The sequence below is a fragment of the Pseudophryne corroboree genome, chromosome 7 (assembly GCF_028390025.1).
Source record: "Pseudophryne corroboree isolate aPseCor3 chromosome 7, aPseCor3.hap2, whole genome shotgun sequence".
In the NCBI taxonomy this organism is placed as follows: Eukaryota; Metazoa; Chordata; class Amphibia; order Anura; family Myobatrachidae; genus Pseudophryne; species Pseudophryne corroboree.
Window position 1 is genome coordinate 179,398,035 of NC_086450.1, and position 26,537 is coordinate 179,424,571.

The 26,537-nt window shown below is 46.2% G+C and overlaps 1 protein-coding gene across 1 annotated transcript; it reads right to left on the bottom strand.

Annotated features, from left to right (window-relative positions):
* Positions 1-1,335: 1,335 nt before the first annotated feature.
* On the bottom strand, positions 1,336-18,597 carry LOC134944901 (tubulin alpha chain). The gene is made up of 4 exons (XM_063933838.1): positions 18,482-18,597; positions 3,016-3,238; positions 2,720-2,868; positions 1,336-2,414 (listed from the first exon to the last, which is right to left on the bottom strand). The coding sequence occupies exons 1-4, from the start codon at positions 18,482-18,484 to the stop codon at positions 1,443-1,445; spliced, it is 1,347 nt and encodes a 448-aa protein (XP_063789908.1). The 5' UTR covers positions 18,485-18,597; the 3' UTR covers positions 1,336-1,442.
* Positions 18,598-26,537: the final 7,940 nt, after the last annotated feature.

Sequence of the window (26,537 nt, forward strand, 5' to 3'; positions counted from 1 at the left end):
TGCCATGGTCAGGGCCAGATTAACAGTGGGGCGGATAGAGCTACACCTCCAGGCCTTCACATAAAAATAGGCCCATCACCATGGCAGTATGATGATGACCAGCCATCAGCTGGCCACATAGTTGGCCATAAAGAATAACTATTTAGATTATATTTCTATTTTTCTCAAAAATGATGCAATTTTTATATTTTTACACAATTAGGGAGACATTGGGGCTGATATTGTAGGGGGTATACATGCCCATTTGCCTCTGACCACACCCACACAGCACTTGTCACACCTCCCCGATTCTCACAATAGGCCCTTGAATATTTTCAGCCCCAGGCCCATGTGGCCTTTAATCCGGCCATGGCTCATTGGACCTCTGTGTCCAACAGGTCAGAAACCAGGCAAAGGATAAGGGGGGAGCCCATCTGTACGGTGTCCCACAATTACTGATGGCTACCCAGTATATATCTAAACCCCTATAGGGATTTAAAGCTGAACTCTACATTATAGATTTTACTAAACCAACTAGAGATCTGCTCAGCTGTTTTTCCTGGACTCCTCATCGGAGAAGGCTCCTTATTCCCACACATACTCCTTTCACCGACCCTAAACCCATGTGATGACTCAAACCCCCATTCCCACATCCCATACTTAATAGTGGTGGGGCGCTGTGCTGGAAGTATTAAGTGAGATGCAAGCACTAAAGGAGAACACCATTCTTCCTCCTGGAAATGCGTACCTGATCCCATCACAGACACATTTGTGATAACTACCCTTTTGCATTCCTGACCCTCCCAAATGTCTATTTCAGAATTTCACCCTTTCCCTTATTTGCTCCATCTTCTAACAGTCCAACTCTCATCTGTAGTCAATTTTTACAAGGCCCTTTTCTTCCGAGTGAAGGGACATGCTGGTGGATATGTAGAAGAAAAGAGTAACAGCAAAGTGTTTAGTTGATACATCTGAAGTGCATTAAAAGTGCTGGAATCCTACTACAGTGGTTGACAGTCTGATGCCGTTTGGGGACGGCGACAGCCTCCAACTCTCCAAATGGAGGCATGTCACCACTGTTTAGGGGGTCGAAAGAGGCCAGGGATTCCCATGTTTGCATGAAGATTTCCTGGCCTCTGTGACGGGCAGCTTGTGGTGCTGCAAGTCGCCCAATAAGAGATCCGATGCTGCATCCGTCAGATCACTCCAAGGAAGCAGCAGTGATAGCAACTTTAACCAGATCTGAATCAGGCCCAATGTGCATTTCATTAGACTACATGCAATAACCTTGGTCACGGTGTCTGGAATTATCATGCTAGTCAATACAAGGGATGATAAACATTAAGACTCAAAATGTAAAATTTTTACTTCTGACTTTATTGTTAAAAGGCCCAGTGCGAGGGACACGACAACTGTATCCCCAAACTTATGCAATAACATAAAATTATGACGCAGGACAATGTTTACTCCTCTCCTTCTTCTTCCTCTTCATAAGAGTCTAGCCCAACCTCTTCATAATCCTTCTCCAGGGCAGCCATGTCCTCCCTAGCCTCGGAGAACTCTCCCTCCTCCATACCCTCCCCTACATACCAGTGCACAAAGGCGCGCTTGGCGTACATCAGGTCAAACTTGTGGTCCAGGCGAGCCCAGGCCTCGGCAATGGCAGTTGTGTTACTCAACATGCATACAGCTCGCTGAACTTTGGCCAGGTCTCCCCCAGGAACTGCTGTTGGGGGTTGGTAGTTAATACCAACCTTAAACCCTGTAGGACACCAGTCCACAAACTGGATGGTACGCTTGGTCTTGATAGCAGCAATTGCAGCATTGACATCCTTAGGCACCACATCACCACGGTACAGCAGGCAGCAAGCCATATATTTTCCATGCCTAGGGTCGCATTTCACCATCTGGTTAGCTGGCTCAAAGCAAGAATTAGTGATCTCAGACACAGAGAGCTGCTCATGGTAAGCTTTCTCTGCAGAGATAACAGGAGCATAGGTGGCCAAGGGGAAGTGGATACGGGGGTAGGGCACCAGGTTGGTCTGGAACTCTGTCAAGTCCACATTCAGAGCTCCATCAAACCTGAGGGAGGCTGTGATTGAAGACACAATCTGACTAATAAGTCGGTTAAGGTTGGTGTATGATGGGCGCTCAATGTCCAGGTTCCTGCGACAGATATCATAAATCGCCTCATTGTCCACCATGAAGGCGCAATCTGAGTGTTCCAGAGTGGTGTGGGTAGTGAGAATTGCGTTATATGGTTCAACGACAGCTGTAGAAACCTGTGGTGCAGGATAGATGGAGAATTCTAGTTTGGATTTCTTTCCATAATCAACAGACAATCGTTCCATCAAGAGGGAAGTGAAACCAGAGCCGGTGCCACCACCAAAACTGTGGAAGACCAAAAATCCCTGCAAACCGGTACATTGATCGGACTGGAAGAAAAAAAAAAAAGTATTAACTAAAACGTCATTTAAGTGGTAACTACAGTGACGTTCACACAACTTATATTCAAAAGTATATGTTTAAAGAGCTACTAACAAACCTTCAGCTTTGAAGGAAATAACACACAATGGGTGAGGTGAATAATATCTTGGTGTAATAAAATTTGGATGGAAAGCCATTTCCTAAATGTTTGGGCACTGTTCGAATACCGGATGCTGAATTCTAGTCACACTGTCAATTTATGGATGGCCCAGGATATAACTGTCAGGAAATTTATATACACAAAATGACATACCAGCTTGCGGATTCTGTCCAGAACAGAGTCAATGATCTCCTTGCCAATAGTATAATGGCCTCGGGCATAGTTATTGGCTGCATCTTCCTTTCCACTAATGAGCTGTTCCGGGTGGAAGAGTTGACGGTAAATACCAGACCGTACCTCATCTAGAAAATAGGATAAAATAAATCTTAAACATCTGCTGGTCAACCTGATAATTATTTCTATAAGATCCATGAAATAAGACTCTAAGGGAGAATGATTATCAATAAAGATATCCATGTACTCTGCATTCCAATTACCACAATACTCACCAATCACAGTGGGCTCCAGGTCCACAAACACAGCGCGGGGAACATGTTTACCCGCCCCAGTTTCACTGAAGAATGTAGTGAAGGAATCGTCTCCTCCACCAATGGTTTTCTCACTGGGCATCTGTCCATCTGGCTGAATCCCATGTTCCAAGCAGTATAGTTCCCAGCATGCATTGCCCATCTGGACTCCAGCCTGACCTACGTGTATGGAGATGCATTCCCTCTGCGGACAAAGAACATCACAAATGGAATAAGTCTTAACCTTATTGGTCCTTCCCTTCTTTTTGCAATATCTAAGAAAATCGTCCCATGGATAAAAGCTGCCTAGATCTAAACAAGCGTCATATTAGCAATTTCAGTGTAGGCTGATGTCACGTTGTTTATAAGGTTTTTAAGAGGCAAGAACAAGATATGTGCATGCAAATCACATTGCTGTCACTAAACACAGTACTGTGCTGGCTGCTTTGAGAGCAAAATAAAAACAATATGAACAACTTTAAGATTCCTAAAAACTATGGACAGATACCTCTAAAAAAAAATAAGAATTTACTTACCGATAATTCTATTTCTCGTAGTCCGTAGTGGATGCTGGGGACTCCGTCAGGACCATGGGGAATAGCGGCTCCGCAGGAGACAGGGCACAAAAAGTAAGCTTTTAGGATCACATGGTGTGTACTGGCTCCTCCCCCCATGACCCTCCTCCAAGCCTCAGTTAGGTACTGTGCCCGGACGAGCGTACACAATAAGGAAGGATATTGAACCCCGGGTAAGACTCATACCAGCCACACCAATCACACCGTATAACTTGTGATCTGAACCCAGTTAACAGTATGACAAACGTAGGAGCCTCTGAACAGACGGCTCACAACAAATAACAACCCGATTTTTTTGTACCAATAACTATGTACAAGTATTGCAGACAATCCGCACTTGGGATGGGCGCCCAGCATCCACTACGGACTACGAGAAATAGAATTATCGGTAAGTAAATTCTTATTTTCTCTAACGTCCTAAGTGGATGCTGGGGACTCCGTCAGGACCATGGGGATTATACCAAAGCTCCCAAACGGGCGGGAGAGTGCGGATGACTCTGCAGCACCGAATGAGAGAACTCAAGGTCCTCCTCAGCCAGGGTATCAAATTTGTAGAATTTTTCAAACGTGTTTGCCCCTGACCAAGTAGCAGCTCGGCAGAGTTGTAATGCCGAGACTCCCCGGGCAGCCGCCCAGGATGAGCCCACTTTCCTTGTGGAATGGGCCTTGACAGATTTAGGTTGTGGCAAGCCTGCCACAGAATGTGCAAGTTGAATTGTGCTACAAATCCAACGAGCAATCGTCTGCTTAGAAGCAGGAGCACCCATCTTGTTGGGTGCATACAATATAAGCAGTGAGTCAGACTTTCTGACTCCAGCCGTTCTTGAAATATATATTTTCAATGCCCGGACCACGTCCAACAACTTGGAATCCTCCAACTCGTTAGTAGCCGCAGGCACCACAATAGGCTGGTTCAGGTGAAACGCTGACACCACCTTAGGCAGAAAATGAGGACGCGTCCGCAGTTCTGCCCTGTCCGTATGGAAAATCAGATATGGGCTCTTATATGATAAAGCCGCCAATTCTGATACTCTCCTGGCTGAAGCCAGGGCCAGTAGCATGGTTACTTTCCATGTAAGATACTTCATCTCCACCGATTTGAGCGGCTCAAACCAATGGGATTTTAGAAAATCCAAGACTACATTAAGATCCCACGGTGCCACTGGGGGCACAACCGGGGGCTGTATATGTAGTACTCCTTTTACAAAAGTCTGGACTTCAGGAACTGAAGCCAATTCTTTCTGGAAGAAAATCGACAGGGCTGAAATTTGAACCTTAATGGACCCCAATTTGAGGCCCATAGACAATCCTGTTTGCAGGAAATGTAGGAATCGACCCAGTTGAAATTCCTCCGTGGGGGCCTTCCTGGCCTCACACCACGCAACATATTTCCTCCAAATGCGGTGATAATGTTGTGCAGTCACCTCCTTCCTGGCCTTTACCAGTGTAGGAATGACCTCTTCCGGAATGCCTTTTTCCTTTAGAATTCGGCGTTCAACCGCCATGCCGTCAAACGCAGCCGCGGTAAGTCTTGGAATAGACACGGTCCCTGCTGAAGCAGGTCCCGTCTTAGAGGTAGAGGCCACGGATCCTCCGTGAGCATCTCTTGAAGTTCCGGGTACCAAGTTCTTCTTGGCCAATCCGGAGCCACTAGTATCGTTCTTACTCCCTTTTGCCGTATAATTCTCAGTACTTTTGGTATGAGAGGCAGAGGAGGGAACACATACACTGACTGGAACACCCACGGTGTTACCAGAGCGTCCACAGCTATTGCCTGAGGATCTCTTGACCTGGCGCAATACCTGTCCAGTTTTTTGTTGAGGCGGGACGCCATCATATCCACCATTGGTTTTTCCCAACGGTTCACAATCATGTGGAAGACTTCTGGATGAAGTCCCCACTCTCCCGGGTGTAGATCGTGTCTGCTGAGGAAGTCTGCTTCCCAGTTGTCCACTCCCGGAATGAATACTGCTGACAGTGCTATCACATGATCTTCCGCCCAGCGAAGAATCCTTGCAGCTTCTGCCATTGCTGTCCTGCTTCTTGTGCCGCCCTGTCTGTTTACATGGGCGACTGCCGTGATGTTGTCCGACTGGATCAACACCGGCTGACCCTGAAGCAGGGGTTTTGCCAGACTTAGAGCATTGTAAATCGCTCTTAGCTCCAGTATATTTATGTGAAGAGACATCTCCAGGCTTGACCATACTCCCTGGAAGTTTCTTCCTTGTGTGACCGCTCCCCAGCCTCTCAGACTGGCATCCGTGGTCACCAGGACCCAGTCCTGTATGCCGAATCTGCGGCCCTCTAACAGATGAGTACTCTGCAACCACCACAGAAGAGACACCCTTGTCCGTGGCGATAAGGTTATCCGCTGATGCATCTGCAGATGCGATCCGGACCATTTGTCCAGCAGATCCCACTGAAAAGTTCGTGCGTGGAATCTGCCGAATGGAATCGCTTCGTAAGAAGCCACCATCTTTCCCAGGACTCTTGTGCATTGATGCACAGACACTGTCCCTGGTTTTAGGAGGTTCCTGACAAGTTCGGATAACTCCCTGGCTTTCTCCTCCGGAAGAAACACCTTTTTCTGAACCGTGTCCAGAATCATTCCCAGGAACAGCAGACGTGTCGTCGGGTCAACTGAGATTTTGGAAAATTCAGAATCCACCCGTGTTGTTGCAGCACTAGTTGGGTTAGTGCTACTCCGTCTTCCAGCTGTTCTCTGGATCTTGCCCTTATCAGGAGATCGTCCAAGTAAGGGATAATTAATACGCCTCTTCTTCGTAGAAGGATCATCATTTCGGCCATTACCTTGGTAAAGACCCGAGGTGCCGTGGACAATCCAAACGGCAGCGTCTGAAACTGATAATGACAGTTTTGCACCACGAACCTGAGGTACCCTTGATGTGAAGGGCAAATTGGGACATGCAGGTAAGCGTCCTTTATGTCCAGGGACACCATAAAGTCCCCTTCTTCCAGATTCGCTATCACTGCTCTGAGTGACTCCATCTTGAACTTGAATTTTTGTATGTACAGGTTCAAAGATTTGAGATTTAGAATAGGTCTTACCGAGCCGTCCGGCTTCGGTACCACAAATAGCGTGGAGTAATACCCCTTTCCCTGTTGTATGAGGGGTACCTTGACTATCACCTGCTGAGCAAACAGCTTGTGAATGGCTTCCAATACCGTCGCCCTGTCCGAGGGAGACGTTGGCAAAGCAGACTTTAGGAACCGGCGAGGGGGAGACTTCTCGAATTCCAACCTGTAACCCTGAGATACTACCTGTAGAATCCAGGGGTCCACCTGTGAGCAAGCCCACTGTGCGCTGAAATTCTTGAGTCGACCCCCCACCGTTCCTGAGTCCGCTTGTAAGGCCCCAGCGTCATGCTGAGGGCTTTGCAGAACCCTGGGAGGGCTTCTGTTCCTGGGCAGGGGCTGCTTGCTGCCCTCTCTTACCCCTTCCTCTGCCCCGAGGCAGATATGACTGTCCTTTTGTCCGCTTGTTCTTATAGGAACGAAAGGACTGCGGCTGAAAAGACGGTGTCTTTTTCTGTTGGGAGGGGGTCTGAGGTAAAAAAGTGGATTTTCCGGCAGTTGCCGTAGCCACCAGATCCGATAGACCGACGCCAAATAATTCCTCCCCTTTATACGGCAATACTTCCATATGTCGTTTGGAATCCGCATCACCTGACCACTGTCGCGTCCATAAACTCCTTCTGGCAGATATGGACATCGCATTTACTCTCGATGCCAGAGTGCAAATATCTCTCTGCGCATCTCGCATATAAAGGAAAGCATCCTTTAATTGCTCTATAGTCAATAAAATACTGTCCCTATCCAGGGTATCAATATTTTCAGTCAGGGAATCCAACCAGACGACCCCAGCACTGCACATCCAGGCTGAGGCGATGGCTGGTCGCAGTATAACACCAGTATGAGTGTATATACTTTTCAGGGTAGTTTCCAGCCTCCTATCAGCTGGATCCTTGAGGGCGGCCGTATCAGGAGACGGTAACGCCACTTGTTTCGATAAGCGTGTGAGCGCCTTATCCACCCTAGGGGGTGTTTCCCAGCGCGCCCTAACCTCTGGCGGGAAAGGGTATAATGCTAATAACTTTTTTGAAATTAGCATTTTTCTATCTGGGTTAACCCACGCTTCATCACATACATCATTTAATTCCTCTGATTCAGGAAAAACTACAGGTAGTTTTTTCACCCCCCACATAATACCCCTTTTTGTGGTACTTGTAGTATCAGAGATATGCAAAGCCTCCTTCATTGCCGTGATCATATAACGTGTGGCCCTACTTGAAAATACGTTTGTTTCATCACCGTCGACACTAGATTCAGTGTCTGTGTCTGGGTCTGTGTCGACCGACTGAGGTAAAGGGCGCTTTACAGCCCCTAACGGTGTCTGAGACGCCTGGGCAGGTACTAACTGGTTTGCCGGCCGTCTCATGTCGTCAACTGATTTTTGTAATGTGCTGACATTATCACGTAATTCCATAAACAAAGCCATCCATTCCGGTGTCGACTCCCTGGGGGGTGACATCACCATTATCGGCAATTGCTCTGCCTCCACGCCAACATCGTCCTCATACATGTCGACACACACGTACCGACACACAGCAGACACACAGGGAATGCTCTTATCGAAGACAGGACCCCACTAGCCCTTTGGGGAGACAGAGGGAGAGTTTGCCAGCACACACCCAAGCGCTATAATATATATGGGAACAACCCTATATAAGTGTTGTTCCTTATAGCCGCTTAAATATATAAAAATATCGCCAAAATATGCCCCCCCTCTCTGTTTTACCCTGTTTCTGTAGTGCAGTGCAGGGGAGAGTCCTGGGAGCCTTCCTCACAGCGGAGCTGAGCAGGAAAATGGCGCTGTGTGCTGAGGAGAATAAGCCCCGCCCCCTATTCCGGCGGGCTTTTCTCCCGGAGTTTTAGACATTTGGCATGGGTTAAATACATACATATAGCCTTAATGGCTATATGTGATGTATTCTTTTGCCATAAAAGGTATTATATATTGCTGCCCAGGGCGCCCCCAGCAGCGCCCTGCACCCTCCGTGACCGTCTGGTGTGAAGTGTGTGACAACAATGGCGCACAGCTGCAGTGCTGTGCGCTACCTTCATGAAGACTGAAGAGCCTTCTGCCGCCTGTTTCCGGACCTTCAATCTTCAGCATCTGTAAGGGGGGTCGGCGGCGCGGCTCCGGGACGAACCCCAGGGTGAGACCTGTGTTCCGACTCCCTCTGGAGCTAATGGTGTCCAGTAGCCTAAGAATCCAATCCATCCTGCACGCAGGTGAGTTGAAATTCTCTCCCCTAAGTCCCTCGATGCAGTGAGCCTGTTGCCAGCAGGACTCACTGAAAATAAAAAACCTAAAAAACTTTTTCTAAGCAGCTCTTTAGGAGAGCCACCTAGATTGCACCCTGCTCGGACGGGCACAAAAACCTAACTGAGGCTTGGAGGAGGGTCATGGGGGGAGGAGCCAGTACACACCATGTGATCCTAAAAGCTTACTTTTTGTGCCCTGTCTCCTGCGGAGCCGCTATTCCCCATGGTCCTGACGGAGTCCCCAGCATCCACTTAGGACGTTAGAGAAAAAAAATTTTTTGTTTAACTGGGTGGGGCCCCTACATAAATGTTCTGTGTTTCTGGGGACACAGGCAGAAGAGTATGACTGTTCTGAGCACCAATCACCAGAGAGCCATTGTTCTGGGGTCCGAAGATAGGCAGTTTCCAATAGAATGTGATGTATATTTGTCAATTAGTGGAACCCAACAACAAATTCTGCAACCCCAAATTCAGTTTGCATTTGTATTTATAGATCACTAAACTGAAGATGCATTTCGATTTATCAAAAAAATACATAAAAATGCTCTATACCCAGCAGATCTCCTGTTCCCCTTAAAAAATGTGTTAGTCTTTTGAAGTCTAAAATGCCTCATAGCCATTTGCAGCGGCTGCAGTGAGGCAGGCTGCACGGCTTCATACAATGGGGGGTAATTCAGACCTGATCGTAGCATCAAAATTGTTAGCAGTTGGGCAAAACCATGTGCACTGCAGGGGGGGGGGGGGGGCAGATATAACATTTGCAGAGAGAGTTAGATTTGGGTGGGTTATTTTGTTTCTGTGCAGGGTAAATACTGGCTGCTTTATTTTTACACTGCAATTTAGATTTCAGTTTGAACACGCCGCACCCAAATCTAACTCTCTCTGCACATGTTATATCTGCCCCTCCTGCAGTGCACATGGTTTTGACCAACTGCTAACAAATTTGATGCTGTGATCAACTCAGAATTAGGCCCCATGTGCACTGCAGGGGGGGCAGAGATAACATTTGCAGAGAGAGTCAGATTTGGGTGGTTTATTTTGTTTCTGTGCAGGGTATATACTGGCTACTTTATTTCTACACTGCAATTTAGATTTCAGTTTGAACACGCCCCACCCAAATCTAATACCCCTTTTACACTGCCAGCATATAACACACGTTATTGCACATGAACGTGCATAACCCATGTTGCTGCTCGGTGTAAAAGGGCAGAGTTGGAATAATCCGGGTCGAGTGACCCGGTATTCCAACTCGGGAAGTTTGCGGGGTTGAACACGTGTTCAACCCGGCAAACTGTTCAGTGTAAACGGGAGCCGGATCGTGCGACCCGGCTTCCCATTTACAGTGTATGAGCGGGCGGCGCTTGGAGATCATGTGACCTCCAAGCGCCGCCCCCATTGCGTCACCGGCAACGTCACAAACTCGGCAATATGCCGGGCTGGTGACTCCAGTCTAAAAGGGGGCTGACACGGGTCGCAGCCGGGTAGCACCCGTGTCAGGGCTCCCGGCTGCGAACCGCTATGTTGGTCTAAAAGCAGTATAACTCTCTCTGCACATGTTATTTCTGCCCCCCCTGCTTTACAAATGGATTTGCCCATCTGCTAACAAATTTGCTGCTACGATCAACTCTGAACTACCCCCAATGTCAAATATAAAGTGCGCACAGAAACCAGCTTCGTGAGAACACAGCTTGTCAATATGAGGGAACTTTTTTTTTCTTTTTCTAAATATCATTCTTTGCACTTGCCCCCATGGGAATGAGACAAACAGATGGGTAAGACATAGACAGATGGATAATTCCAACCATGAATAAGAATATTGTCTTATCATACACACATTTAAAAAAAAAAAAAAAACTAAATTACAACATAGTCAAACATTAATAAAATTGCCCTCTGCAGGCTCAAAAATCTCACTCTAACCAAAGTGACAGCAAGTTCCAAAGCTCTGTACAACAGCGCTGCAGGTACATTAGAAGGTTGGATGGGGAACAGCAATGGAATCATACAGAAAACCAACCAATGTGTGACAATGATTATAGATGAATGGGCCACTTATATTATTCATTGTTATCTGCGCAGCCTGCTGATCTTAAGATCCAGTATTGACACAAGTACACCCCCGCCTCAAACCTGCAGAACAGGACTCTACACCCTTTCCTAAGGGCAAAAGCAATAATTGCACCCGCTGTTCAATGCCTCGCCCTACAGAGTTCTACAAAAGGTACAGCATGCGGGCAGACTTCAAAACAAAATGCAAAGGTGTTACTTTAACAATACATTTGTATCTAAAGATACTGCAGGCAGATCAACTTCATGACAAAATGCAAACTTAATCTAGTCTATCAATATGTTCTGTATTAAAGCTATTTTGCTACCTTTTTCGCAGTAATTTCTCGTAAATCAATTTAAATCCTGCATTAATAAGAGACATTAAACAGGACCTTTTCTGCCTACGACAAAGTAGCAGACTCTTTACTTCTACACAAAAAGACAGAAATAGATCTTTGCATTTCGGAGCGATGATCTGTGACCGTGTAGGAAGATGACATTGCAGTTCAGTCTAGGACTATGTCACTAGCTGAATTAAATTACTCACAGCAAACACAATCGTGGACTTGGAACTTTTAAGAACCTTACGTTAGAGTGCAGGATTAGACGGTATAATCTCTACATGTGGAATTCAGTACAGGGAGCTGTGAGCTACTTGAGCTGCTCTGTGCTATTATAATTACACAAATGTAACTAAGTGGAACCAAGTTGGGTGAAGTGGTCTCAAAGCCATCTACAACAGATTTGTGTATGGACCAAAAACCATCAGATCTGATAAGAAATCAAACAATTGTTTCATAAACAATTACCTATAAAACCTGACAATCAATGGTACTTTTTGTAAAACACCTGGTTGGAAAAAAAAAAGTCTAACTGCTAAGTTTGTATTGATTTAAGTCAGTGACTTGCAATGCAAAATGCACTTATTATGAAATAGGACCAGATCTATTTTTGCATTTAAATAACCAGATCAAGGGCCTGATTCAGAGATATGATACAAACGCAAGTGTGATTCTCGGCCTCATACTCAGCAAGCGAAGCCGACGTCCATAAATGAAAAAAAGACGCCCACCGGAGCTACCGCAACTCATTCACAATTGCATACACGGCCCATACACAAAAACAAGGAACACTGGGCTTAAGGGTAGCCCTGTGGCTATGCAGGCTGGACCCAGCAATAGCCACACCAGGCTCCATGTTTTTGTACGTTACAGTTCACAGCTGATATCAAATACACGCCCCCAAAAAAACAATGACACGCCTGCGTTTTTACCACTCCCCGCTAACACTATGTTAACACCTCCAAACGGTCACTTCCTGTCAATCACTTTGCGATGGAATCCTCATTGCGTGTGGGTTCGCAGCAGCACTTTGACGCACGCACAATGCAAACGCAGCACATTCGCAGCCTGACGATAATCGCTTAGTTCCGTGCAACATCGGCATAGTGTACATCTCTGAATCAGCCCCCAAGGGCCATATGTGTTTTGAGTGCCATACCATCTCTTGTATTTGGAAGCTACAGGGAAAGACAACCCAGGGGAGCAGACATGTGACACTGCAAGAGGGGAAGAGGGTGATGATACTATTAATAAACTGTGACTGCACAGCAGCAGGCATAGCAAGCTATGGCACCCTATAATAACCTTACACACCTGCACTCAAAAGCTGTGCTCTTCCGTCTGTTTCTACCATCACTGGGCTATAGACATAACTAATATTGCAGAACTTCCCCGTCCTCTCACAGTTAACATACGATTAGCTTTTAGCCTATTACAACCTTCCATATCAGTTAAAAGCAATAAATCTGAGTGTACATAAAGGTGTGTGTGTGTGTGTGTGTAATGTATTATAGAACACTAGTCACCAACATTTCACATTAGCATACTATTACAGCATTAGTGAACATTATATTAATAAATATACGCACGCACCTATGACTCCATACACACACAAACACACCATAACAGAGCTAATATACCAAGTGTATTTCACATGAATACACAGCCAATTATAGTACCTCCATTTAGCTACAAACTACCACATAGCCAGTATACCTCAAAATATAGTCTAACACAGTGGTTCCCAAACTTTTTTGAATCAAGAGTATGAGAATTTCTCACAGCACCACTAGGCCAAAAGTTTCTTATTGAGAAATTTACAAAGAAATATTAAATGAAGTAATTTGTTATTATATGTCACCCCTGGGTACAATTGTGTGGTCAGGGACAAGATTTGCTTCTGTCATCATATTTTATGATTGGCAGCCACAAGCACTGGTTTTGTCTATTACATTGACCATAAATAATTTTAATTGGTCCTGGACCACCAATCCAATGCATCCCTGCAAGTGTCCAGAGGCACCCCAGGGTGCCTAGGCACAGTTTGAGAACCACTGGCCTAAAATATAGCCAGACTACCCTGTTTAGACTCATGTGCAATCACACAGTTAATATATCTCCATATAGACCTTGGGTCTTCAACCTGAGGCCCTCAAGCTGCTGTGGAACTACACATCCCTGCATGTCCTGCCTCAGTTTTAGCATACCTTAATAGCAAAACTGTGGCAGGGCATGCTGGGATGTGTAGTTTCACAGCAGCTGGAGGGCCACAGGTTGAAAACCCATGATATAGACAAACACGCACCCCAACACAGCCAATATACCCACTAACATCACACATAGCCAGCTCCCTCTCCTCTATAAAGCCTCACACCTCTGCATACAGACAATATATGTGCCCATATAGCAAAAATAATTATTTATGCCTAAGGTGCCCTTTAGTGTCAAATTGTATTCTCCAATGCCCAAAATAGGGCAGCATTTAAGTCTATATAATATAGCTCCCACCAAACTCCTTGGCCCAGGGAGTATACCCCCTATTTAGTCCATGGGAGCAGTAGCATTAGCAGACATTTTTCCTTGTGTATCGCCCCTCTCTGCTTACTTAGCAGGATGTCAGTGACCAAGTCACCGGGAACTACAAATCAAATGCATAGGTATGGGTATGGCCTTTATCAGTATTCGGCAGCCTCTGGATCGCCATCTGTTTTGGAATTACGAATTCCCAGCATGGATAGGTCCAGTACAGCTGCAGAGCCACACACTACCTGCCCCAGGCCTATAAAAAGGAATATTCCTATCAATTAGTTTCCTTTTGTAAAGGAAACTTGGATTGTTGTCATGGAAATGTACTAGAAACAAAGGGAGGATCAGAGACAAGAATACACAGAGTAACGATAACACAACTTGAAACGTCTCAACATCTAATCTCTTGAAAATATTTAAATACCAAAGTTCTAGAAAGTCTACAATATATGCAATGAGGGTACAGCTCCCATCATGAAGTGTTGCTGAGGATTGTAGTATACATAGCAGCAGGAGAGTCAACCTACTAATACATTGCTTTCAGATCGCAGTGCCGGGTCTCACCCGGGAATTGGAAACGGGCCTTTCCAGGGTGGGACCCGCCATTAGACCCTACACACCGCAATCCCGACTCGCCAATATGCCGGGTCAGGTTGCCATGCGGGGGCGGGGACTGCGGCGTCATCGGGGGCGGGTGTGGAGGTGGCGCTGAAGATCATCTCCGCGCCGCCTCTCCCTATGCTGTGAACGGGTACCGGGTTGCATCGACCTGGTTAACCTGTTCACACTGCGCCTGACCCGGTAATAACCCGGGAATAGCCCTTCTTATAACCAGAGTTGAATTACCGGGTCAGGTGACCCTGAAATTCGCCATGGGCCCTTTCACACCGCACAGCGACCTGCTTCGACCCGGCATTATGCTGGATCGACACCGGGTTATCTGTGCGGTGTGAAAGGGGTATTTCTGATCCAGAAAAGGGTGGAGCAGGTTTAAAAGTGGGTAAAGCTTCAGTAAAATGTGGGTGTGGTTAGCAGGGTCACATTGCTACAGTTGGCAATAGGAGGGGGTTTCATTTTATTTCTTAAGCCCGGATGGTGTGGTCAGTTTGTGTACAGGCTGCGTTTGAAAAACGACAGAAGCTGATTGTTTGGTACTTTATCTCTCTCCACGCTTTGCTACATATGCCCCTGAATATTGATTTAATAAAGCACTGAGTCTGCGCTCTGGCATTCTTCACACCCCTCATTACTAGGGCAGGCAAGAAATCCTGGCGTAATGGAATACCATTATGGTCTGGGTGAATTAATGGGTGCTATGGTCCAGTGCTTCTAATATGACTCATTCAAATTAAGGGGGAGATGTACTAACTACTTAGCCATGATAAAAGTCTAGATGCTAGAATCAAGTGGGCTAAGGGACCTTTTCCGTAAGGGTGTCTCCTCCCCTAGATACGTCAGAAGGTCCCTTCTGCCACTCCGAAATAGAATCAACCATGATAAAAGTGGAGAAATGAGCCAGTGGAGAAGTTGCCCATGGCAACCAATCAGCTGCTCTGTATAATTTTAAAGTATGCAAATTATAAATGTTACATCAATGCTGATTGGTTGCCATGGGCAACTTCTCCACTTTTATCACTGCTTAGTACATCATCCCCTAAGTCTTGACCTCTGACCTTCAACATTTACATATCTAGGGATGCTAAACTTTATATTACAAAGGATATATAATCTAGCAGGGGAAAATGAAAAGGCTACGTAATGTACACCAATTTCCTGGCATGAAAAGACCATTACCCCCACAGTGCAATTAGCCTACATAAACCCTTATATACACCATACATATTACGTTGTTTCACAGAACACTGGACAGCTGGCACCATTTTTTTCCTGTGTACATGATGCTTCCATTCAACAAAACCCCCTCTTTCTGCTTTACCTGTTTATTTACAAAGTGATCCAGAAGCGGTTACTTACATCCTGTAATATTTGGGTAAATTTACTAAGAAGGGAGTTCTATTTGAGATGGGACGTTGCCCATAGCAACAGCTGATCTTAAATAGAACTCCCATCTTAGTAAATTTACCCCCTGGAGTCATCATTATATGATGTAACTGGTCAGCAGCAATGTAGGTCATAGAATAGTTTTGCTTTTGAATATAACCTGTTTCAGTGCCTACATTCCCCAGCCATTATACTACAGGTGTTCAGAACAAGGCATTTGTTATCACAATACTGCCCACAGAGAAATCACCATATTCCCTAAGCAACAAAAGAGGGGTCATGGGTGCCTCCTCTCCTGAAATGTCTGGATGGATGTCAGGCTAGTGCGAGTCCAGTGAGCAGGCAATTCTCCCAGATGGGAGCTTAGCTCTCCTCAGGGACAGGTCATAATGACGCCAATCAAGTCTTCAAGCCCAGCCCACCTCAGTTCACATTATGACACAATCAGCATCATCATACACTTAGGCCCACCCATGAAGTCACTGTGCTACACCCATCACTTCTTTTGATGACATAGGAAACTGTGTATGTGTCAAATACACTTCACAGTCACAAGTATTTATGTAGCAATGCCTCTTGCGTTTCTATCCACTTATAATCAAACATCCTGTCATTCCTCTGACCATTTGCTCCAGCACTCATCCACTGACTATACTGCCTGCCCGCAAGGTATAATGGTCCTAAAGACACAGCTAGTACTGGGTACCCACAGCACAGCCCCACAATGGCATGCCTTTACTCTACCCTGCAGCCTATCCATGTGCTTCCACACGTATGTGTCTGTGTAAATATATGATGTGTGTCAGGCAGGTGCTGGGAATTCTCCATGTGACAAGCCAAAGATAAACAGGCTCAATGAAGAATCATCCTGCACCAACCACAGGCAGGGTGCAATTACCTAGTTAGGAAAGGACCCTGCTCAGGCAGCTGTGCTCCTAGAGAAGGGGGGCTGCGTCAGAGAGCGCTCCCCAGTGACAGGTGATTCCACACGTCACTCAGTACCGGCAGTCTGATAGCATGTCAACTGTCTGGAAGCGGATAGGACGGGGTGAGCCAGATTTGTACAGGTTCAACACTGGGTAAATAATAATTATGTTGCACAAAAACCCCTCTGGAAATATTCCTGTTACATCTACAACAGGCTGGTAGTCTGCAAATCACATTTATGATACCCCTGGTGGGGCAATTCCAGCAGTCAGGTGCCAGATGAGCAGGAATGCAGTTATTGTAAGATATTATATTAAGAGCAGTTTCCACTTCAAACTACAGCACAAACGCAGTTTTGTTACTATTTCTGTCTTAAGACGTGGAACACTTTAGCAGTGCAAACTGTATTATCAGAATGCAATGTTCTGCAGATCTCCTGAAAGGGATTGCATAAACAGGTCTTATAAAGGGCCAAAGTACCAAGTTGTAATTTTTGACAAGCTAACCTGTAGTGATATAAACATAATAATCAATGGGGTCGATTCTATTCGGCAACTAATGAATAGCGCCGGGAATTAGCTCCCGACGCTATTCAATTCAGCAACTAATTACCTGCAATTGTCGGGTATTCTTCTCTCATCCCCGGGGGATGAGAAGAGAAACCCGACAAAAGTGCTGCCTCGCGGCCGGCGCGAGGCTGATTCTGTCGGGAATCAGCCTCGCGCCGGGGAGTTAAGTCGGAGAATGCCCGTTCTCCCGACAATTCAACCTGTTTTGTCGGCGAGAACGGGCCATCGCCGACGTAACTAGTTGCTGAATTGAATAGCGTTGGGAGCTAATTCCCGGCGCTATTCATTAGTTGCCGAATAGAATCGACCCCAATGTTTACTAAACTGCAGAACCATGTAGGGATAGATAGGTAGATAGATAGATAGATAGATACCTGTAGATAGATAGATAGATAGATAGATAGATAGATAGATAGATAGATAGATAGATATTACACCTAAGCTTGTCATTCTGCAAGGACAGCTCCTAACCACACATGTAAATGCAGGTACAATTGTTTAGTACTGCTTCAGCTCTTTTATTCACAAATAAAAGAAACTCACGGGTAAAAGGTGATACTATATGTACCCTAAAGTGTGCAGCAGCGTACTGTCACATGTTCTGTGCTGCAGTATTACAGAGGATTCCGGAGGGGGGAGGGGATTATTATGAAATACTGCAATGAATGGAGACAGGGGGCTGCACTGTGTACACTAGTACTACCAGAACCCCAGGCAGCTGCCACACATTCCCAGATCACTATGTCACAGGGTGTAATACCCGCTGCAGCCAGAGACCCCCACACTGACACCAATTCTAACAAAGCTCTTCCATCCCATCTGTCACATATATCTGATCTAACACGCAGCTGCACATACCCCATACACCGGTGTGCACTCTGCAGTGCACCCCCTCCATCCCATAGGGGGCACACACAGCAGCTAGTGTCACAGGCAAAGAGTAACCTGTCTTACTCTGGGCTGGGTGCAGAGGTATACAGTGTGCCCCGCACGCAGCACGCATGGGTGCAGTTGGCACCTAGATATTTTAAGGGGTGCAGGATGCTCTAAGACATAACTATTACATGGCATAAGGCGCCCCTCGCCAGGTACCCCGCATCTATCAGCTCACCATGTTGCTGTCGGCTCTGTCGGGTGAAGGAGAAGGAGTTGGCAGTGGGTAGATAGATCTCACCGGAGCCTGCGTGACGGATCTCTGTGAGAAATAACTCCCACTCTCTACGCAGTCAACAACCTTATTAACGGGGGCGGAGTCCGGCTGCGACAAGTCCCGCCCCGGGACACGCCTGCCCCCATACTTTGTGCGCCAGGAGGACGTGTGGCCTTCTAGCTGCAGGGGGAGGGAGGCCACACCCACTGATCCGGAGCGTAGGGCTAGGGCAATGAGAGCTGTGATCTATAGGTAATGCAATGCTCTATATCAGTCACAGTACAGTATATACTGTGAAGCACGCTTACTAATGGCACAAACATGATAGCAAGACGTTGGGAATAAGTGGCGCTGTGGTGCTGCAAAACATGTTAGTTGCCTAAGGAGGTGAATGTAAGATTTTTTTTTTTTTGGAGGTACAGACACGTGTACGCGACATGGAAGAGGTGCAGCGCGATTACTGTACAGCTACAGCACGTCTATCGAATATAAAAAAAAGAGCGGAGTGTGCAGGGCTAGAGGAAGGTCAGACTTCAACCCCCCAGCGTTTTCCCTTAAGTGGCTTATATCCCTCTACCCTTGCAGTAGGTAGGAATACTGCACATAGGGGGTCATTCCGAGTTGATCGCTCGCTAGCAGTTTTTAGCAGCCGTGCAAACGCATTGTCGCCGCCCACCGGGGAGTGTATTTTGCAGAAGTGCGAACGCTTGTGCAGCAGAGTGCCTGCAAAATATTTTTGTGCAAAACAAGACCAACCCTGTAGCTACTCTTCGTGTGCATTGATTCTAACGACGGAGGGACGGCTTTTGACGTCACACACTCGCCCAGCCACGCCTGCGTTTTTCTAAGCACTCCCTGAAAACGGTCAGTTGCCACCCAGAAATGCCCACTTCATGTCAATCTTCCTGCGTTCGGCCGTGCGACAGGAATGTTCGTTACACTCTGTGCAAACCCACGATGCTCATTGTACCCGTACGACGCGCCTGCGCATTGCGGTACATACGCATGCGCAGAAATGGCGATTTTTAGCCTGATCGCTGCGCTGCGAAAAACGTCAGCTAGCGACCAACTCGGAATGACCCCCATAGGGCCTTATTCAGAGTTGAACGCTGCCACTGAGTGCACGTGCGACCCATCACCATGCATTTGCATCTCAGAAGGATGCGATCGCATTGTGATTGACGGGCGTCCGGGGAACACAGGTGTGCCGTGGCCATTTTTGGGACGGCCCAATGATGTCACCTGCATTTCCTGCAATAGGATAACAATTTATTAAAATTACACACAACATGTATAATCAAACATTCATGAATACTAATATATATCACCAATTCTCTGTGCTGGTGCTGTGCCCCCCTAACCCTTCCTTCCGGCAGCCTAAACCTAACCCCCCCTCCCCGCAGCCTAACCATAACCTCCCCCCTGCGCGACTTACCTCTATGGCTGCCTGCCAAACACTTGTTCTGGATCCCGGCTGTCAGATTCTGGCGCCAGGTTTGTTATCCTAGTTGAGATGTTGTTGCCGGCATTCCGAGCAGTGTCAGGGTTCCGGCAACTATAGTTCGACTACCGGGATCCCGACCGCCGGGAGGCTACTGCCGTATAACTGAGCCTCAATCTCAATTTTGCAATGAAGCCTGGCAAAGTACTGTTCTTTCTCTGCTCACGGGGCCTAATTCAGATGTGGTTGTTCTTGCAAAAGTTGCTGCTATCTGTTGCCGTTCACAATTGCGATACACTAATATGGGCAGAAGCTAACCTAAACATAGGGACGCCCACTGCTGTCCGATCATTTCCGTCCCACGACGTACAACTGCTGATACATCAGTACCATCGTCGCAAATTGGGTCATGTGGTAGAGAATGAGGGCCTCTATAGATGCGCAGGCTGAGCTGCTCTCCTAGGATGCAGAGGATTGTCCAGTAGCAAGTAAGATCGCAACTGCTAATTTATGCACGCCCAGAAAACACATGACATGCGTGTGTTTATCTGACCACTCCCTTTCGCCACCCCCAAACACTGTCTTCCTGTCACTCACTTTGTGAGAAAATCCTCTGTGCGACCGCCATCACAAGTCAATCGCGGTGCATGCGCACTGCGGTTCAGATGCATGCGCAGTAAGAAACTGACCAATTTGCATACAGTAGCCACTTTGCGTTCTAAAACTGGGAGAGGGATAAAGTGGAGAGAGCTAAAGTAGCTACCATCAGTCATTTATTAAACACATCCGGTAAAATGTCAGTTAGCAACTGATTGGTAGTTTATCTCTCCACTTTATCACTCTCCATGGCTTAATACATCTCCCCCACAACCTTTGTATTGTGCTTGAATATTTTTGTAGATGTTAACACACCTTTTTTGTGTGTAACGTAAACACCCTTAATTAGCAAAGTCTTTCATTATTATGTTATGCCAACAATGTACTGCACTTGTATTTTGACTACTATATATAAATTATATAGATAAGGGCTGATCTCACATCCTAATCAATATATAGAGATTTTGGTAGTGTAAAGGTGGGTACACACTAGGCGACTTGCTTTATGAGCGACGTGCTCTATGAGCGACGTCACCTAGTGTTTCCCCCTCCCGGGCCAGGTGGTTGGCGGCAGTGCATACACACTGAGCAATATGAGACCATATCGCTCAGTGACGTCACACCGTGGCCAGCAATTTGGACTGTTGTCCAAGAGCTGCCTGCACGGCCGACATCACTCGTCGTCGCCGTCATACACACTTGCCGAGAAAGTGAACTACGTCGCTCAGGAAGGGTAAAAATAGGCAACTTTCTTGGCAAGTGTGTATGCACCTTAAGTCCTCACTTGTTGAGATCTTTTCTCTTAGTACATCCTGTTTTTCCCTTGTTTCATTTATTTGCAAATATGTGGCTCTTAACTATTGTGTTTATAATTGGCTGGTACAGTATATACTGCTTACTGCACAGTATGACTGCCTTCACGAGTGCAATTGTTAATGGATTCCATAGAGAATAATGCAAATTCCCTGCTGCACAGTATGATGTTATGTTGTACCACAGGGAGGGGATTATTACTATTATTAATGTTTATATATTGCCAGCATATTCCATTATGCTTTAAAATTGAGAGCAAATACTGTATTAAAATAAGACTATTAATTAAATGGGATGCGGTTAATATTCCGACAGTTGGTATTCCGGCGCACAAAATTCCGGCGCCAGAATCCTGACACACAGTGGAAGCCCGATGCTGGAATCCCGAAAGGGACAGGACACCGACGTTGGAATCCTGACTGCCGGGATCCCGATCGTACAGACAACGGACTGTGTAAGTACATTGATTGGGAGCTGGCTCACCTGAGCCATCCAGTGTCCCTGAAGGCTGGCATCTGTGGTGATCAGGGCTCAGTCCTGAATCTAATAATGGGGACCTTGGTTCAGGGTGGACTGCAGCAGCCAGCACGTGTGGGAGTATCGAACCTCCAGTGATAGGACAATGGTCTGCTCCCTGAAGTGTAGATAGGATCCACTCCACATGGCCAGAACCTGCAGTTGGAGAGGACACGAGTGAAACTGAGTGTACGCTACCATGTCAAATGTGGCTACCACTGATCCCAGAAGCTGCATACTGGCCTGGATGGACACCCTGTGATGACAGAAAAAGGTCTGAATCCTGGTTTGTAGGGCCAGAATCCTGTCCTCTGGGAGAAAGACCCACTAGAGGGAGGAATCTAGGAATACCCCAAAGTGCAAGATCTCTGGTGAAGGTGTTAAGACTATTTGTGCTTATTGATCTTCCAGCCATGAGTAAGACTGTAGAGGATTCACCGTCACTGGAATGTGGTTTGTCAAAACATCCAGTGACTAGGACATAAGGAGGTAAGATCCTGACACCCCTGTGACAGAGGTGTGCTGCTATGACCTCCATGACTTTGGGTAAATACTCGCAGTGCTGTTTACAAAAGAAATGGTAAGCTTGAAAGTGGTCCGAATAGGGATACGTAATTAGGCATCCTGAATGTCCAGGGATGCCATTTAGTCCCCAAGTTACTTAGCCAGACTGATATAACATACAGACTCCATGTGAAACCTGGGGATGTAAAGAAATTTGTTAAATTTCTTCAGATTGCGGATAGGACGGTAGGAGCCATCTGGCTTTTGAACAATAAAAAGGCTGGTATAAAAACTCCATTTACGACTGCGGGATCGTAATAACAACATTGCAGGCCAGAAGGGAGAGTACTGACACCGGTAGAGCTTCTACCCTTCCTGGATCATCTGGAATTTTCCTGGAAAAGAATCGTTAAGGAGGATGCTTCCAACAAGTCACAGCATATCCCTGAGATATTACTCCTCTAATCCAAACGTCCATTGTGGTCACTACCATAGGGCAAGGACAGAAGTCTGCCTCCTACCATGGGGTCTCCGCCCCATCACACGGCAGGCTTGTCAGCTGGTTTGGGAGCTGGATGTCTAGTAGCCCAGGGCTGTTTAGCGCAGGGCTTTGATCCGCTGGAGGGAGCCTGGTACCGTGAGGATGCTTGTGGGCGAAAGGTAGATCTGGCCCTGGTCGGTGTCATTGGGTGTCATTGAAGGAAAAACTGTCTTGGGCGCCGCCAATGTAGTGACTATCTTTTGCAGTGCTTGTCCATAAAGTGTATCCCAAGCATAAGGGAGCGCTTCCAAGGCTTTCTCAGAATTAGCATTTGTTCGCTAAGAATGGAGCCAAAGGGCCTTGCTGGCTGCTATCGTTGAAGCCAACACCTTGGAGGCTAAGACCCCTGCGTCCATGTTCTGTTCCCTGTGGTAGGTGCTTGCTCGTTGAATGCTGAGCACATGTGAGCAATGCCTTCCTACTTGTATCTGACATAGCCCAAGCTTCCTCTCTCTGCAATGTGCTCAAAGATGGCTGCCCAGCGTTCTGAGGAGAGAGCGAGGGAGTAAGATTAACCCTGAAGCAGGTAGTTAAAGTTTCAAGCAAGCCTTAGGGGTGGGGAAGGGGCTAACAGGCTAGGCCTACCTCCCTCTCAGGTGGCAGAACAAGGCCCAGTGTTGCCTGTTGCTAGTGCCCTGGTGGTCCAGTGGAACAACGCAGTGAACTGTGTGACCACTGCACTCGCACCCCGCCATCTCCACTAATAGGGTGGATCACCTCAGGGAGCCAGTCTCTTACCTTCCCAGGTATTGGTTGTGGCTGTGGGCTCTGGGAGGTGTGCAGCCACTTCTAGGAGACCCACGGCGAAAGTCACCAACCCGTTTGTCGGTGCTGCTGCTGCCAGCACTGGATGCTGTAGCGCTGCATGGGTAACCGGTTGACGCCCTTACGGCCACCATTGCATAATGTAAAAATGATGTAACCGGGGTCTAAAGATCACAGTCCCAGAGAGTGGTACCCACTTCTGCCAGCACCACAAAAAAATTAGCGGGCAGGACAAGGATCATCCCCAATTGACATTGTGGTTTCCCCCTCTAAACAAAAGGTCAATTGGGGATGACATACATAGTTACATACATAGTAACATAGTTTCTGGGGTTTAAAAAAAGTAAATTTGTCCATCGAGTTCAACTTGTTAGTGGTCTCCTACTCTGAACTATTTTTAAGGACCAGGATCAGCAGGGACATCCCCATTGCGTCTGAGTATGCCCCCCCTCATTCTCCTACCCACCCGAACTAAGATCTGATCAAAATGTTATCCCACTCCTACTTCTGCCACTAGTTACCTGCTATTATGTTTTTTTTTCTTTCCATTGCTCGCTTCACCCCACCATGTGTTTTTCCTGTAATGTTTACCTCCACTGATTGCACACTTTGCCATTGTGCCCTACATGCAGGGTACATCATACTACTACATAAGCATCAGTTTTCCCATATATGAACTTGGCCCTTGTATGGCTCACCTCCCACAGTGTAACCTTCAAAGTGCGCCCAACATGGCTGCCCCATATGGTACACTTGTGGATGGGATGAAAAATACATGGACCTTGTGGTTTTGTTGGAACCCTACTCTAAACTGTAGGACTCTGAAATCACCCCCATTTTGTGTCATCTCTTCTAGGGGTGGACTATTCCACCCTGGGTAATCCTACGCTTAGCGCCCAAGACGGCTGCTGCACTTGGTACCTATAAGGGTGGAATACACAACCCTTGGAAGTTATTACCCAAAATGCCTGCACCAATCCTGCGTTATGCTTTCTGTGGGCTTAAGGTTTTCTTTTATGTCTGTGTTGCTTGTCTATTGTTGTATTACTCAAATCCTCTGTATTATGTGCATTGGTTTTGATGTCTGTAAAGCGCCTTGAGTCCTGTTGGAGAAAGAGCGCTATATAAATAAAAATTATTATTATTATTATTATTATTATTAAGACTAATTTTAACTGTGGTGAGTGTTTAACCGTAAACTAAAATACTCCGGTTTTTATTATTATTATTATAGTACATGATTTACCCACCATAACCCTGTATATCCTTATCCATTAGGAAGTTATCAAGCCCATTTTTAAAAGTAGTGACCGAGTCCGCCATCACTACTCGCTCAGGCAGGGAATTCCAACTACGCATTGTCCTTACTGTGAAAAAAACCTTTCCGTCTCTTTGTGCGAAATATCTTCTCTTTCAACCTAAGCGGGTGTCCACGTGTCCTTTTTGATGTTCTTACCAAAAACAAATCCCCCGCTAGCTCTGTGTATTGACCCCTTATATATTTGTAAATGTTAATCGTGTCCCCTCTTAATCTCCTTTTTTCCAATGTAAACTTACCTAGCCTAGCAAGCCTTTCCTCGTATTCTAGATTCTCCAACGCCCTTTTCAATTTGGTTGCTCGTCTCTGAACCTTTTCTAGTTCAAGGATATCCTTTTTGTAGTATGGTGCCCATAATTGTACACAGTATTCAAGATGTGGCCTCACTAGTGATTTATATAGTGGGAGTATAACACTCTCATCCCTTGCATCAATTCCCCGCTTAATGCATGCTAATACCTTGTTTGCCTATTCCTGCTTTGGGTACTACTGTTAAGTTTGTTATCTATGTGAACACCTAAATCTTTTTCCAGTACAGAATTCCCTAGTTTCTCCCTATTTAGTATGTAGGTAGTGTTCTTATTATTGCTACCGAAGTGCAATACCTTACATTTTTCTATATTGAACCTCATTCTCCATTTTTAAGCCCATGCTTCCAGTTTAAATAAGTAATTCTGAAGAGACTCAGCAACGACCACCGAATTTGTAGCCTTACACAATTTGGTATCGTCTGCAGAAATTGACACTATGCTCTCTAGACCTGCTACTAGATCATTTCTGAAAATGTTGAACAATAGTGGTCCAAGTACAGACCCCTGTGGCACACTGCTGAGTACCTCAGTCCATTTTTGAAAAAGTTCCATTTACCACCACTCACTGCTTCCTTTTATCCAGCCAATTACTCACCCAAGTGCATAATGTGTTCCCTAGCCCAAGTTCTCTGAACTTGTAGATTAGTCTCATGTGAGGTACTGTATCAAAAGCTTCAGCAAAGTCTAAAAAGATTACATCCACCTTTACCCTGATCTAGGTTTGCACTTACTGTTTCATAAAAGCCTATGAAATTAGTTTGACATGATCTATCCTTCACAAATCCATGTTGGTTCCTATTAATAACCTTATTGGTTTCAAGGAACTCCTGTATTCTATCCCTTAAAATACCTTCCAGTACTTTCCCCACTATAGATGTAAGACTTACTGGTCTGTATTTACCCGGTTCAGATTTACTTCCCTTTTTAAATATTGGCACTTCTTCCGCCAGTCTTTGGGAACCATGCCTGATGTAAGTGGAACCATGCCTGATGACCCTTGTGATTTAACCAATTAAGCAGTTCCCAATATAGGAATAAATGGAGCCGACATCTCCATTAATTCCTATGGGCAAACAGTGATAGGCTGAGCCCTGGGAGAGCAAAGCCAATCAGGAAGCTGTTGCTATGGCAGTGGCTCCTGATTGGCTGCCGGGTTCCTCTAGTGACATTAGTGTCTTGGTATTGTGCACAAGGTTACCTGAGTCAGGTGA

Coding starts and splice junctions, on each gene's coding strand:
- LOC134944901 (XM_063933838.1), bottom strand. Junction 2,869..3,015: donor CCTGGAGCCCACTGTGATTG/GTGAGTATTGTG, acceptor CCTATTTTCTAG/ATGAGGTACGGTCTGGTATT. Junction 2,415..2,719: donor TGGACAGAATCCGCAAGCTG/GTATGTCATTTT, acceptor TTTTTCTTCCAG/TCCGATCAATGTACCGGTTT.